General features: G+C 44.2%; 1 protein-coding gene across 15 annotated transcripts in view; it reads left to right on the forward strand.

Annotated features, from left to right (window-relative positions):
• Window positions 1-15,828, forward strand: part of Tenm2 (teneurin transmembrane protein 2) — a 1,501,569-nt gene that overhangs the window by 1,302,148 nt on the left and 183,593 nt on the right. For all 15 annotated transcript variants that reach the window (XM_060363849.1, XM_060363848.1, XM_060363851.1 and 12 more), the window contains one exon: window positions 7,565-7,770. In XM_060363849.1, the coding sequence (XP_060219832.1) occupies window positions 7,565-7,770 (206 nt within the window). The remainder of the gene's footprint in view (window positions 1-7,564; window positions 7,771-15,828) is intronic.

Raw genomic sequence — 15,828 nt, forward strand, 5'->3', positions numbered from 1 at the left:
TATGACATTCATCCCAGCTCTGTGTGGCCCGGAGTTTATCTAGTAGCATAGTAAATGCTTGAGAAATATTTATTGCTTGAGTATAAGATGACCCGGCCAAATGCTTAGGATGTTCATTCATCATTGTTAAATAAGTCAAGTCTGGCTTCCCTTCACTCCGGCAGGTGCACAGAGCTGCTCGCCTGAGAAGCAGCTGGAGCCATTTGGAACCAGCAGACTTGTAGCTTTGATTGCTCTGGCCCTCATATCTTAATATGCATGACCTATGCACTGCCCCTGCCAGGCTGCAAGCATACTAGCTGTTTGTTATGCATTGATTTCAGCTGATCTGGAAAATGGCTGTGGCTTCATGAAGCCCCAGTCCAGCCCTTGGGCCTCTTTTATTAATTGTGCATACTCTGGGCAGTCTGTATAGGAAATGATACCATTGCAAGTTTAGCCTTCAAGTCTGAGATTCCAGTTCTAGCTGATTTAAGGGAATGCTGTGACAGACAGGATAGAAAGATGCAGAAACACCAACGTGTCTACAATATGTTATGGGCTGAATCCTCAGAAATCTGTTATTCAGATGGGGAGATGGAATCAGAGAAGGGTGGTGACCAGATCAGAGGCACAGGGCTGGAAATTCCTGATGCTGAGGTTCGCATCTGAGACTGATCAGCACTGGAGAGCCTCCTTGAGACCTCTGAGCGTCTTTGTGTGAGGTTACCCATTCTGTACATGGAGATGGAGTCGTGGTTGTTACTGTTCCCTCCCTACCTGCCTCTCCACGGGATCTGGCTATGTTCTTGTACTGCCGCCTGCCCGCAGCCATGTGGTTAATTAGATGGGTCCCCATGCAAGCTGTAGCAATTCATAGTTTCCATATCTTTCCTCCCCTCTTTTATTGTTTTTAAAACTGCAACTCTTAATATACCCACTTTCATGATCTTTTATATAACTAGTAGAAAGATACTTTCTTTAGCTATAAGGAACATGGTTGTAAGCACTGGCGAATTAGAATAAGACCTGTGGACTAAACGTTGCATGGTAGCAAGGTTTGTTCTCTGGGTTTGATGGCTGCACTGTGGTTCTCAAGAAGACGATCCCTGATTTAAGATAAACATGGAAGTATCCAAAGGATGGTTTTATTTTTAACTGATTCTCAATGGTTTTAAGGAAGAAAGTTACAATCACACGCATACACATGCACATGTGCATGCGCGTGCGTACACACACACACACACACACACACACACACTGTCATATTTTCATGTTGTGTCTTGGGAGAGCTGGTTTAGTCTTCTCCAGATACCAAAAGTCTAAAGGTCTCCAAGGTCCTTATATAAAATGTTGCACTATTTGCATAACCTAGGAACACCCTCCCCTGTATATTAGATCACCTTTCAATGTACTGTTCTGGGAATCACAAGGAAAAGGTGTTTAATGCATGTGTTTAGTACAGATAGAATTCTTTTCAGGTGGTTTGATCTCTATTTCTTTTTTTCATTAATTAATTTCTTTAATCACTTGAGAGCCAGATCACAGCCCCTACCACCTCTCCCCACAGTCCCACTCTCATGCACTTCCTCTCCTCATTCTTCTCGCCCCTTCTCTGAGAAGGGGGTGGGGCGGGCACATAGATACCAACCCACCCTGGTACATCAAGCCACAGCAGGACTAAGTGCATCCTCTCCCGTGGAGGACAGGTGAACCAGCACAAGTAGGGAAAAGGGATCCAAAGGCAGACAGCAGAATCAGAGACAGCCCCTTCTCCATTTGTTAGGGGACCCACATGATGACCAAGTGTGTATCTGCTACATATATGTAGGGGACCTGGGTCCAGCTAGGGACCTAGCATGCTCTTTGATTGGTGGTTCTGTCTCTGTGAGCCGCCATGAGCCCAGGTTAGTTGACTCTATTGGTCTCCTTGTAGTGTCCTTGATCCTTGCAGTCCCCTCATTCCTTTCCCCCAATTCTTCCACAAGACTCCCTGAGCAATGCCTAATGTTTGGCTATGGGTCTCTGAATCTGTTTCCATCAGCTGCTGAATGAAGCCTTTCAGAAGACAGTTATGCTAAGCTCTCGTCCGCAAGCAGAGCCAAGTATCATCAGTAGAGTCAGGGGCTGGCTCTCTTCCATGGTGGGACTCAGGTTGGCCTAGTCATTGGTTTGCCATTCTGTCAATCGCTGCTCCATCTTTATTCTTACACTTCTGATAGGCAAGACAAATTTTGAGTGGAAGGTTTTGTAGGTGGGTTGGCGTCCTCCTCCCTTCACTAGAAAGCCCACCTGGCTACAGGAGGTGATGGATCCACATCTGTAGAAATCCCAGATGTAGAGGGCGGACTGTGTGCATACACATACATACACATATGGAGAGAGAGAGAACGATGCTAAAACTCATGTGTCTAATATTTGCAGAATCTGGGTTAAAGGCTACGTAAATTCCTCGTATTTTAAGCCTGAGGTCACTTTGAAACAAAAATTACATGTATGAACGTGTGTGCACACACATGCCTACAGAGAGGGAAAGGGTTTTGCCCAATCATCATTAGTTGCACACCTGGGGTAATCAGTTTTGAATGCTTTGTTTACCATCTGTTATGGCTATTCTTGGCTGTAGCTTGAGGCACATGGGAAGAAGGAACCGCTTTTGAGGTGTTGCCTCCATCAGATTTGCCCACAGGCACGTCTGAGGGGCATATTCTTGATTTCTAATTGATGGAAGAGGGCCCATCTCACTGTGGGTGGTACCACTCCTGGGACAGTGGTCCTGGGGTGTAGAAATAAGCGGGCTGAGTAGAACCAGTAACAAAACCAGTAAGCAGCTTCATGCCGTGGCTCCTGCCCCAGCTCCTGCTCGAGTGCCTACCCCGACTTTCATCAATAATCGACTGTGACCCGGATGTATAAGCCAAATAAACCCCTTTTACCCAGAGTTGCTTTTGGCCAGGGTTTATTATCACAGCACCAGATATACAAACCAGAATACTGTCTACCAGTGGAAGAAGCTTATGTCAAGGCCACTGAGTTTGTTACAGTTAAGGACACCTGTAAACCAAGCACAAGGACTTTCTGATGGTCCCCTTCTAGTCTGCTGGTGGGCACCCTCCCCGGCTGTGCATACACTCCGACAGACTCCTGTGGCTTATTTAAAGAATAACTCTCACAGCATGTTCTATAGAGCATGGAAGACGAGTGGAATGTCATTTCATACACCTCTGAGTCTATACCATTCTTACATAAAAAGGGATGTTGAGACACTGAGAGCTAGTCCTAAAACTGTGATTTCTTAGAAGCAATGATGGGAGTGCAACTCAGAATAGTTTGTTCCCACCCATTCTTCCATGAAAGGTTCAAGGTCATTCAGGGCCAGGATCCTTAACTTTTGATTCTTTTATCTTAAGGGCCTTTCCACTGTATCCCACCTCTCCTGGTGTATTTGTTTATTAATTAGACTCTGTAGAAAAGAGACAGCAGAACTTTACTCCCGGTTCCTCCAAACAGTCCGCAAGGAAGAAGGTTCTTTAAATAGCAAATTCCACGTAGAGTTCTCAAAAGGTAATTTTGTCTTTTAAAAGAAGTTCAGCTTATATGCAAGTCTTCAAAGTAAATCTTCCTCAAGGCTCTCCTGTCACCCAATTGTCACAGGGCTTTGCTGAAAATTACCCAGCAGATGGGCAGGTGGAGCTGAGGCCGGTTCAGCGGGAGTGGTGCAGTGATTCAAGTGGTGGGCGGGGTCAAAGGCGATGAGCCTCTCCCTGACCTAGGTGGGGACAGCTAGACCGAGTGCTGTGGAGGCCAGCAGAGTCCCCCAGCGGCACCAGCGGTACTGCAAGCTGTGTTCCAGCAAAGCAAGACACAGAGGACCTACCCGGGCCAGGCTCAAAGCCTCTAGTTTAAGTTTTATTCTTCTAGTTAAATCTACCCGTACTCAGACACTCTCAAGACATGGGGACACACATACATATACATGCAGAGGTCACATATATACACCAAACTTTCTATCTTTTAAAAAGTATTTTTAACAAGAAAGAAAGAAAGAAAGAAAGAAAGAAAGAAAGAAAGAAAGAAAGAAAGAAAGAAAGAAAGAAAGAAAGAAAGAAGGAGAAATTTTCTGTGTTGTTTTTCCTTCTTCTATGGCCATTTTCCATCCCTGTAACTCGCCTCATTCATTTTGCTATTACTGTGTGCTGGGCCTAGTACTATAATCTTCTTTGTGAACACTTAATTGTTCCAACTGTATACGGTTTCCATTTTACAGTGGAGGACTGGAGGCCTAGAGAGTGTAAGCAAATTGCTGAAGTCATACTGCATGGAAGCCAGGATTTGGGCCCTGTCAAGCTGCCCTCCCCGACCCTCGATCTTATAGCCCAGCTCCTAAATACTGCGTCTCATTTAGAGGATGTCACATGAAGAAAGGCAACAACTAAAACAAAGAGGCGTGTGGCTGCTGAGTAGAGAGTCTCTACCCAGGGACAGCTGGAGATGGTTTCCTGAGCACAGCATTCTAAACTTAGGGTCCTGGACAAGAAAGGAGCGGTGTCCCATGGCTCTAAAACTAGAGCTAGGAGGCTCCTTTTCTGGGTTTCTCCAGAGCATCCACTGTCTCCAGCTGGTCAGAGTTCACCGAAGGCTGCTGGCTGCAGATTGCCATCCTGGGTTGCCCAGCCTATCATTAACCCAGCAGCTCTGAGGCCTACAGATGAGATGGAACATCTGTCACCTAGCTATTAAGCCCCAAGCGATAGCAAACTTAGAGGAAGAGCTTAGGATTTCAAGGCTCTTTCAGTGTTAATACATTTCCTCACTTGTTGTTACCCTGTGCTGGCATTTTCTTTGGTCTCTATCAAAGGCCCACAAGTATTCTTGTCCAGGAAGGTTTCTGTTGTAGTTGTTTGATTTGTTTGTTTGTTTGTTGTTTCAATCCTTCCCTACTGGCTCCTTTTTTAATAGAATATTCTGTCTGCCCAAAGGCTTTAATCTAGGTAGGGAAATCTGACAAATAAAAAAAAAGAAAAGCAACATTTCTAAATAAAAAGTTTTCAGTTTGTACCACTCACAGCCTCTGTTCAACTTGTGAAAACAAATGTTTTCTCCTGGACTCAGCATGATTTCGGAAATCCCTCAAATTAACAAGAGCTGCTTGAGGTTTAGGGTCTTAGATAATGATACCCTGTGTCAGAAAGGATTCGGAGAGCTTCGTGGGGATCAAATCATTGACTCATCAAAACATACCTAGGAAACAAGTAATAGCAGTGTCCCTGCTAGACACACAAAGAAACCAAGGCACAGAAGTCTGGTACGTTTGGCAAGTATCCAAGCCAAGACATGAGGTAAGGCAGCCAGAGTCTACTCTCATGCACTAACCTACTGTCCCCAGCAGTTATGTGTTAGTGCCTGCTGGACACACAGCTGGTGTTCATCCAGGACCCCCGACATGCTAGCTACTCTGCTTCCATCAGTGCAACCACTCAGGACCTCTTTGCACATTTCTTTTATCAGATGGGAACTTCCCAACTCCCCTCAGGAGCCCATAGCCTCATTTCATTGTATCAGGGGCCAGCTAGTCTAAGACCCTGTTGATCTACTACTGAGCTGAGTAAAAAAACCAAATCATTCTTCGTGGTGGCGGGGTAGGGATGACTCCAAAACCAAAAACTCATTTGGTTTTTCATAATTTAGATGTGGAAGACATTCCGAATTCCAAAGATGTCACCTGCTCGTTTTACAGATGAGGAAACTAAGGTCAAGACCGCATAAGAGTATGGGGCTTTCCAGCTAGCGCAGAACACAAAAGAGAACTTGCTCAGCCTCCTTTGCCCGGCTGCAGATGCTGGGAGTGCAGGGCCCACTGGGGTGATCCATACCCCTAGAAAGGGACAGAGACAGAAATGACTTCTTTCTCTGGCTGGTTCCAGTTGGTTTAGAAGCTCTTAGGTCAGGATGATGGTAACGATGAGGGTCGTCCTACTGCAGTTGAACCCTTTTGTGGCCATCACAAATGGCACCTATGCACCCAAGCTCTGGCCATGTGTCCCCTTACCATGGAAACAGGGAAAATGATGCTCCAAGATATAAATTAACTTGCTTCTCTGGAGCATCTGACTCCTTTTTCCCTGGTTGAAAATGAAAGCATCTTCAGACATACAGGTAGAAAGCTAGCTCACTCTAAGGAAGCAATCCTCTCTCAAACTAGACATTGAAAGCCATGCATGCTGCTTCATCTTAGCACTCAGGAAGCTGAGGCAGGAAGATTGCCATGAGTCCTGGCTAGCCTCGCTTTATGTATATAGTGAGGTCCATACCAACCTGGGCTATAGAGAAAGATCCCATTCCCCAAAAAAAGGAGAAAGAAGGAGGAGAGGAGGGGAAAAAGAAAAGAAGAAAGAAAAAGTAAAAATAAGGAAAGATAAAGAGTTTTGGGTTTTTTTCCCCTTTGGGTGTTTTGTTTTCCTTAACAAAACATCTATTATTCAAGTGCTGAGGAAGGTTGTGCATGGACAATTGAACTTTTCAGGACCAGCAATCCAAGAACGTAACAGTTTTGTGTCAAAGTCTCAAGGCAAAGGAGTGACTTCTCAGGATCCTTCTACCCTTCCCTCTACCTCTTAAGGCGCCAATCCAGTATCAGGTGGTGTCTTCATTTTCTGCTGAGCTGTCTTATTTATTTTGGACTTTAGACTGGTTTGTGTTCCAGGTTATCAGAAGAAGCTGGGCTTGTTTCTATCTGGAAAGAGTAATGAAGGGCTTCCAAAAATTTAAGTGTGGCTCCAGACTAACACGGCTGTCTCCTTCCTTCCTGGTAATTTTAAGAGGCCAGTTACCACAAGGACACGGCCCATAGAATTAACTAAGCAGGTCTCAAATGGGCTCACGGAGACTGAAGTGGCAATCACAGACGCTGTATGGGTCTGACCTAGGTCTCCAGCATACTCATACGGTTGTGTAGCTTAATGTTCTTGTGGGAGTCCTAACTATGGGAGTGGGGGGGGGTGTCTCTGACTCTTTTGCTTGCTCTTGGGACCCTTTTTCTCCTAATGGTCTCCTTGCCAAGCCTTGATATGTGGGTTTGTGTCTAGTCTTATTGCAATTTGTTATGCTGTGTTTGGTTGATAGCCATGGGAGGCCTGTTTTTGTTTTGTTTTGTTTTTTTTAAGAGAAATGGGGAAGAAGTGGCTATAGAGGAAAGAATGGGAGGAATGAAAGAAAGGGAACCTGTGATCAGGACATAATTTATGAGAGAATGATTTTTAAAATTAAAATAAAAAAATAAAGATGTCAGTTACATGGGGGTGGAACTTCATGGCTGTTCCTCAGACTCTGTCTCGTACTATATTTGGTCAGTAGAGATTAATAATTGAATCCCTAAAAAGCACTATGCCAGCGTCTCAGACACCCTGCGGTGTGAATTTATAGCATTTTTGTTTAAGTCCTCAGTGTTTTAGCTACCACTTAAAGAGAACGAGTCTTGTCTTAATTTTGAAACAACAACAACAACAAATTCTGGCACATAATTAAGCGTAAATGTCAACTAATGTATACAAATGTCCTTGACATGATATTTATTCCTGTGTTCCAGTGCCCTGGTCGTTGAAAAACAGCAGCATAGACAGTGGCGAAGCAGAGGTTGGCCGACGGGTGACACAGGAAGTCCCCCCAGGGGTGTTTTGGAGGTCCCAGATTCACATCAGTCAGCCCCAGTTCCTAAAGTTCAACATCTCCCTGGGGAAGGATGCTCTCTTCGGGGTCTATATAAGAAGAGGACTGCCACCATCTCACGCACAGGTACGTCCACACTTGATGGAACCAAGAGGTTAACACGTGCAGGCTCGTTGCTCTGTACCTGCTGAACTGCCTGTAGTTAAAACCAAAGTGACCACAAGGATCTGAGCCTTTGCGTATTCCTGCAACCAAAACGATTCATCCATTACAGAGTAAGGATGACAGCTGGCAGTTGTTGAGAAAGGTAACAATAGAACTACCACAGGACAGAGAACTTTCTCTTCTATGTCTATGCGCGAAGAGAAGGGAAAGCATGCTGTTCTATCAGATTCACACTACAGCATTTCAGAGTGAAATGAAAAGTGAAAGGCAACATGAATGTCCAAATGATAGATGGCTGGATAAGCAAAAGGTAACATGTCTATGCAACAGAATACTACTAGGACATAAAAAGGAATGGTGTGCTCTGATTTGGTACAGCGTGCATGGGTACACTATGCCAAATGAAGGAAGTCAGACACAAAAGGAAGGAAGTCAGATACAAGTGTTACATACTTGTATTTATATTAACTACTCGCCGGGCCAGGCAAATTCACAGATGTACACGGTAGGTGAGCAGTTGCCAGGGAATGGCGGCTGACCTCTCACAGGAGCACAGCTTCTTCCGGGGGTGACGGAACTCCTCTGAAATCAGCTGAGGTGGTGACAGAGCGGTGAATGAACTAAAACCACTGAGAGTTCTCCAAGTTAAATTTATGTTTGTGCAAGAATTTTCGTTGATTTTAAAGATGTGACAGGCTGCTAATGTCTGATTGGCCTAGAAGTTAATTTGGGAGTGCCTTTTGCTGAAGAGTCATTTCAGTAAGGTCACGCTAGGTAATGTACCACTTGTGTGCGGGAAGAGTGAAGTATGGAACTGCTATCCAGTGACATTTCTCCTTCGCAGCCTGAACTGAGCTCCTCAGGGGAATGCTTTGCAATATAAAAGGGAGATTATTGCCAGAGTTATGAATAAGGGGAGTGACTCATATTTATCACCTCTTGTATGATTCTTGTCATCCCCACAAATGTTTCTAGCTAGAATAGTAACTATGTGGAGGCATTTCTTCTTGTTCACTTCTGTTGTACAAGCACAGTAGCTAGCTGATGCACGAGGCTTTCCTGAGTTGCAGATTCGACTCTTGCTAGATGTTTCATTATGTTTGCCACTTGGACTGAAATTACACCTACCAGGCTTGAATCTGTTTTCTGACAAGAATTATATTTTCTGAGGAAAGCTGCATTTTTCCTGACCCATTTGCCCTCAACTCTAGCAAAACTATGAAGTACCATAGGAAGCACACTGTGGAGAGAAAGTACCCAGATGTCCAGTCAAAACTGGTTTTGAAATGTGTTGGAAAGAGATTCATCTAGAAAATTCTATTGGAAGTAATTAAGACTTTAAAATCATTGGCAAATAGGAAGCAGTCAGGCCACCACATACTTGTCTTTAGCTCACAGCAGACATTGCTAATCGATGGCAGCACTTTTCCTCACTGAGCCCAGTACACAAATACCTCTCCACACAACTCTCAAGGCAGCCACTGCCAATCGACCAGTGTTGGCTCTCGAGATGAAACTTATTTGCAATCCCATCCTTATAGCCTGCAATAATCGATTTAAGGACTCCAAGGGCTGTTTCGGTTTTGGGCAGGGGAGGGCTATGTAGGTTTTTATTACCGTAGACAGTGCTTGCTATTGGGACCAATATGTAAAGCGGTAATCAATGAGTCCTCCATCCATCCATCCAGAAAAAAAATATTTATTGGGCCAGGCATGGATTAGCCAGAGATGAGTGAACATTGTCCCTGACCAAGCAGACAGCTGCTCTCCAAAAAGACTCTCATCCGGAGAAAGAAGAATTCAGCTGAAGGGAGTCCCCAGGGCAGCGCCAGAGCGTCTGGCCAGGCAACATGGTGCTGCTTCTCTGGGAAGTTCTACGGAGTGTTAGGTGTTCTCCTTGACCTTCAGGCTCCGCTGGTTCTGCTGTAGGGTAATGAAAGATTTCCAGTGGTGAAAGCTGCTTATCGCCATGATTTGGGAATGGATGCACATGCCTCTGGGCACAGCTGAGCATAACTTCCCTCTCAGCCAGTCAGCTGCAAGGAGCCATGCTAGGGAAAATATTGCCTCTTCGTGTTGTTCCCCTGGCTTTGTTGTTCCCCTTTGCCTTGCAAGCTCTGGATACCAGAGCCCGGGAAAGTTGTGATTACAGCGAGTCAGTATGACAGCCCTGCAACTAGTGATAGCAGACAGCGGCTACAGACACACTCCGCTCAGTTTCCCTGCTGTTCTGACGTCCGGGACTCCAGTCCTCAATGACAATGTCTTTTCTCCTTTTGTGGCTACACCACACTGTCCATCTCCTGCCAAGCTTGTGATTGTTCTAGCGATCATCCTCTCAAAATAGCTCCACTCCAGGGACAGCCCAGCATACACTTCAAGGGAAGGGAAATGAATAGCAAGGAGCTGATATGAGCTGGGGCTTCAGTCCAGCTGCCAATGTAGGGAGGCAGGGTGTGTTGAGGGGTCAGGTGAGCACAGCATAGTATAGATGCCCAGAAACACACAAGACAGATACACTGTCAGGGCACTGCTTCAAAGTGGGGGGGGGGGGACGAGAAAAATACTCCATGCACATCCTTACATTCGCTCCCTGTCATTACATGCATTCACGTCCATTTGATGAGCTACATTTCCTAGAGGAGACAGTGCTTAGCTCTTTGCAGGGGCAGGTGGCTAACACACGTCTCAAGCTATTATAGAATTTCTCATTTCTATTGGCATATCCTATCAAGGAACATAAGTTCTATGGGGATTGGCAGTCTAGCCAAGGTGACTCATTTGAGCTGGAGAAAGAGAAAGAAAGGGAGGGGGGAGGGGATGAAATTCCATTGACGGTGTCGCATGAAATGGCTATGTTTAAATTTTATAGAGTATCTTGCTCTGACCAAGAGCCTACAAGTTTAGTACCCTTGTCCAAGGATATTAAATACAGACGAGAATCCTTTTTTTTTTAACCTGCTTAAATTTTCCAAGATTCAGAGTCAGTCCCAGCTGACTTTCTCTCAAACTGGCTTTTCACAAAAGATACAGAAGCAACCTGACATAGGAGAGAGAGAGATCTGCAATTAGGCAGAGATTTTCGGGGCAGAGGCACGACACCCATCCGCAGGTCACTGGCAATGTATGCCTTAGACCATCTTACCTTTGCTTTCTCTTTTGCCTGTGACCCGCCCTACAGCATTGTTGTAGGTAGATAATAGACAGAACAACACAGTGGAGATGTGGAAAACCTTGGTAGTCTAAAGCCCAATAGAAAAATAGTATGTATGTCATTGTACAGCAGAATTGGAAACGGAGATGGGAAAGGGCTGAACTAGCATGTGCAAAGTCCAGTGTTTTATCACCAGTATAGTCGCCTTCAAAAACTGTGTGTGTGTGTGTATGTGTGTGTGTGTGTGTGTGTGCGCACGTGCGTGTATGATAAAACCAGTGATACAGACAGGTAATTATGCAAATACAGAGTTTAAAAACAAAATTAATTTCCCCATTATTTCTTCTTACTAAAGAATAAACTATGTTTTCATTGCCAAAGATCTCAAGAAACAAAAAAAAAAAAAGAAGAAGAAAGTAAAAATAGTCAATGAAGTAGTCCCCTTTGGCTGAATGTTTATAGATGTTTGTTCTAACAAAGCATATCCACTGCAGTTCAAAAAAAAAAAAAAATTCCTGACAGTCCAAGTGGCTTAAAATGGCAAATGCTGTTTCTTGCTGAGTCTGGTGATCAATGACCAGGGGAGACTGACCCTCCCCTTCTCCCACCATGGAGAGAGACATTGGCAATGCTTGGACATACTTGTGGTCATCACAGCTAAGAGAAGATTGCCACACATCCTCAGGCAGAGGCCAAAGCTTCTGCTGACCACCCCCCCAGTGCTGGTCTGCTTGCTTACAGCACAGCCACCACCACCCCCCCCCAAAAAAAAAGAATCACTGAACTATAAACATCAGCACTGAGGTTCTGATTCCTGCTTCATGTGTTAACAATGACTTTGTTCAGCGTCACCCTCTGGTTCAAGAACACAGACCTACAAAGCTTGCATTACCATGTCCAAAGCCAACTCCCCATGGTGAAGAAAGGGAAGGTTGGAAAAGTACCCATCCCTGAAGAATTCTATGGTGCATGAAACCCAAGTCCATTTCCTTATTGCCCACAAGTCATCCCCTAACTTCAGGGGTGGGCAGTCGATGATGGTCCCAGAAGAAGGGGCCAGAAAACTGAATGAAAAGCCATGGTGTCTTCTACTCACAGTGCAGTGGCTTGTCCGTGTATACTCCTACAAAAAAAAAAAAATTGGATTGCATTTACCATGCTAGATTCTCCTGAGAGCATACACCCTGCCTGTACACGACAGCATGGAGTCTGTGACTAATTCATTTACTTCTCCCTTCTGTAGATTAAATTCCCACCATTTCTCAAACATTGCCACTTGGAAAGTATGCCATCTTTGTGCTTTAAATGCAGCATTTTTTACATCCTACATAACTTTTTTTTTTTTTTTTAAGACACAGGGAAGAAAATAAGTCAGTCTTAAACCACCAACTCGAATTCTTATGGGGATGTGTGTGCACAGCCGAAGCTGGCTGGATCTTGCCAAATATTTGAAATCCTACAAATTGTGTCAGATTTGCTGAACCCTGGTTCTAGCAGCAAAACTTATCAGGCCAAAGAAGAAAAAAAAAAAATAAGCACATGACCAGGCTTCAGGGCTAGGCGTCAGAGGAAATCTCACATCACAGTCTGTTGCTGCAAGACCGGATCTTGGGTGGTTAAGGAAGCGAGCAAGTTTGCTTGACAGTTCATCACTGATTGCTGCTGATATGTCAAGCCAAGGAAAACCCTTTGCGAGAACAAGTCAATAATCGGCAAATTAGGTACATGATTAACCTGAGACAACAAGATGCAGTTACCGCTTGGGAGCCCTGCCGAGACTTCACCTTCTCCACAGCCCTGTTTAGCAAATATTAAAAATGCCTCCTTCATCACTCAGACTGATGGAGCCAGGAGCCCAGTGACTTCCAGCGGCAACTCGGAACAGGGGCTTGATTGCCAGGAGGTACCAGGCACGGAGCAGCGATAAGATGTTAGCGGGAACCAGCAGCCCCTCATTCGCACTGAGATTTGTTTCTATGGAAGAAACAAAACAGCCCATGGGTTGCACACACCCAGAACTGTGGAAGAGGCCACAGTTTGTGATCATACCAAATAAATGCCTCATGATCATGCCAAATAAATGCAAATATACCAGACTGGGCATGTGTGAATTCAGATTAAAGTGCTCTGAGCAAACATCCCTTTCTCTCCTCATCCACAGCACCCTCCTAATGACATCTTTTTAAAGCAAATTTGTGAGTGATGATTAGTGGTCTTCACTTTTCCTGCCTCTGGCTCATCCTGATTCCCAAGAGCCTTCTTGGGAAAGGAACTCTCCTTTTCCTTGTTTCTTTCTTTCTTGCCCTTTTAAGTAGGCTTTGCCTGTGGTTTCAAGCTGAGGTGGGACTCTGGGATACTGGGACAGTTGTCTCAACCATCAGGCTCTATCATCTTGCTGCTACCCGCCTGCCTTCTTGGGGCCCAGGTATCAATCAGATGGGCTCTCCTGGGCCTGTCCACTTGACTGCAGCAGGCTGTGGGTAATACCAGGACTTGCAGACCTCCCTCTAGAATATCACAGAGCACTTTACGGGAGCCTCCCAAAAGATGTTCATTTCCATTGTGAGGTAGGCATGTTCTTACAGTCATATGTTTTAGAAAGACCTTGTGGAATCCAATTTGATTTTTCCTTAGGGGTCTGAAAGTGCTTTTAGAAAGGGTGTTCTAAAAACACCCCCGGTGGTGAACTGGTACCATCCTAACTACCACCAGAGTTGCAAGCACTCTTGCACTCTCCCAGTGGTTAGAAGGAAAAGCTAGGGATGTGTAGATTCAGTGGCAGAGCTAGTGTGGGGGTAATCTGCAGGCTTTCTCCATAAGCTTTCTTTTCTGTGATAAAACACCATGACCAAAAGCACCTCGGGTAGGAAAGGGTTATTTGGCTTCACATCTTGATCATGGTCTTATCATGAAGGGAAGTCAGAGCAGGAACTCAAGGCAGGAACTGAAACAGAGGCTACAGAGGAACTCTGCTTACTGGTTCACTCTCCATTACTTGCTCATCCTGCTTTCTTCTAGCACACGGGACCAGTAGTCCGGGGTAGCACTGCCTCCAGTAAGCTGAGCCTTCCTCCCTCAGTCATTAATCAAGAAAATACTCGGGCCTGCAGGAGATCTGATGGAGGCATTTTCTCAACTGCGGTTCCTCTCTCAGGATAACTCTAGCTTGTGGCAAGCTGACAAACAAACAAACAAAACAGCACACACTGCATGCTTTTCAAGCTGTGACGCTGGGCTCCATGGAATTTACAGAAACAGAAGAAAGCTAAGAGGACTGTGCCAGAGGGACACCTCTGTGCCTCATAATTAGTCCAGGAAGAATCCTGGAGGTTCTGGAAATCAGGAATTTGCCAGTTTTCTAAGCAAAGGACTTTTATCTTCTAATAAAGTCATAGGAAGAACCCCAGGTATAAAACAAAAAAAGTGACAGTTTTATTTGCATATAGTTTATAATTCCAAATCCACACATATTATTATAATATTAATGTCTGTGTATTTGTGTTCATCTATATTCACAGTCATCCTCAGTATCTATGGGAATTGGTCCCAGGGTACCAACATCCTGGGATGCTCAATTACCTTCTATATAATGACATAGTATTTGCATGAAACCTGTCTACATTCTTTCATCCATTTTAAACCCTCTCTAGATGACTTATATTCCCCAACCCAGTGCCAATGCTGGCTAAACAGTTTTTATACCATATTGCTTAGGCAACAGCAGTAAGGGGGAAAATGTCCCTGTTCAGTATATATGTAATTTTTTGTAAGTATTTTTTTGTCAGCTGTTGTTATAATCCGTGAATATGAAATCTATGAATTCAGAAGAATGTGTATCTCATAGAAATAAACTCATGAGGGAGGTACCTTCTAAGAATAATATAGAAAAATAGAACTAGATATTGAATTTTAAAGTATATATTTTTACATATACTGTATCGTATGTTATATACCATCGCTAACACAGAGAGACTGAAAATAAATATAATACCTTAAAATGTATTCCTTTGAATTGGTGGAATATGAGTATTTGTTAGTATATGTGTTACAGCCCTCTTAATTTTTGTAGTTTCTCTTTAAAAAAAAAAGTGACTGTGATACAGTTGGGTCTACTTTGAGTGAATCAAATATGAGTCAGACTCTGGTGATGGCTGTAATCTCAGTCAGCCTCAAGATGCAATTGATTTCATATACTTTGTTTTCTTTGCACACTTTTGACAAAAAAAAATCATAATGAATATACTTATGTGGCTGTGAATAGAAGCAGAGCTTTCTTCAATCATTTCCCTTACAGGCTGTGGATGCTCTTCAATTAAATTGATCCACAAGCTTGAAAGTGAAGTGAGGGGAAATAATTATTTCAAGGTTAAATCATTTAAATTGTCTAACAACTTCTCACAACTCTCGCCTTAGTTATGAAAGGAGACGAGTCTCACTCAAGCTTTAAATGCTGCGTGTTTGGCAGGGTTGGGATGGGGGGGGTTAACCTTACTAGGCTTGGCAGCACATGCTTGAAATTCTAGAACTTAGGAGGCTGAGGCAGGAGGATCATGAGTTCAAGGCCAATTTGAGCTCTATAACAATAGCCCGCCCCCCACACACACACCAAAAAAAGTGAAAAAAAAAAAAAAAACTTCCATTCTGGGACACATGGTGTGTTCATCTGGCATTCCACTCCTGGTTTTACATCCTGACATGAGCAGGTGCCTCTGCTCTCCCTGCATTTGCTTGAGCAAGACCTCCAGTACTGCTGCCTGTATGAATTTATCTAAGCAGACACACATCAGCCTGGGATCAGAAGGAGCCCAGCACACGTCTTTATGCCTCTAATAAATGACAGTTGCAGAAGTTCAAATCTGTGTTCA

The sequence above is a fragment of the Meriones unguiculatus genome, chromosome 11 (genome assembly GCF_030254825.1).
Source record: "Meriones unguiculatus strain TT.TT164.6M chromosome 11, Bangor_MerUng_6.1, whole genome shotgun sequence".
In the NCBI taxonomy this organism is placed as follows: domain Eukaryota; kingdom Metazoa; phylum Chordata; class Mammalia; order Rodentia; family Muridae; genus Meriones; species Meriones unguiculatus.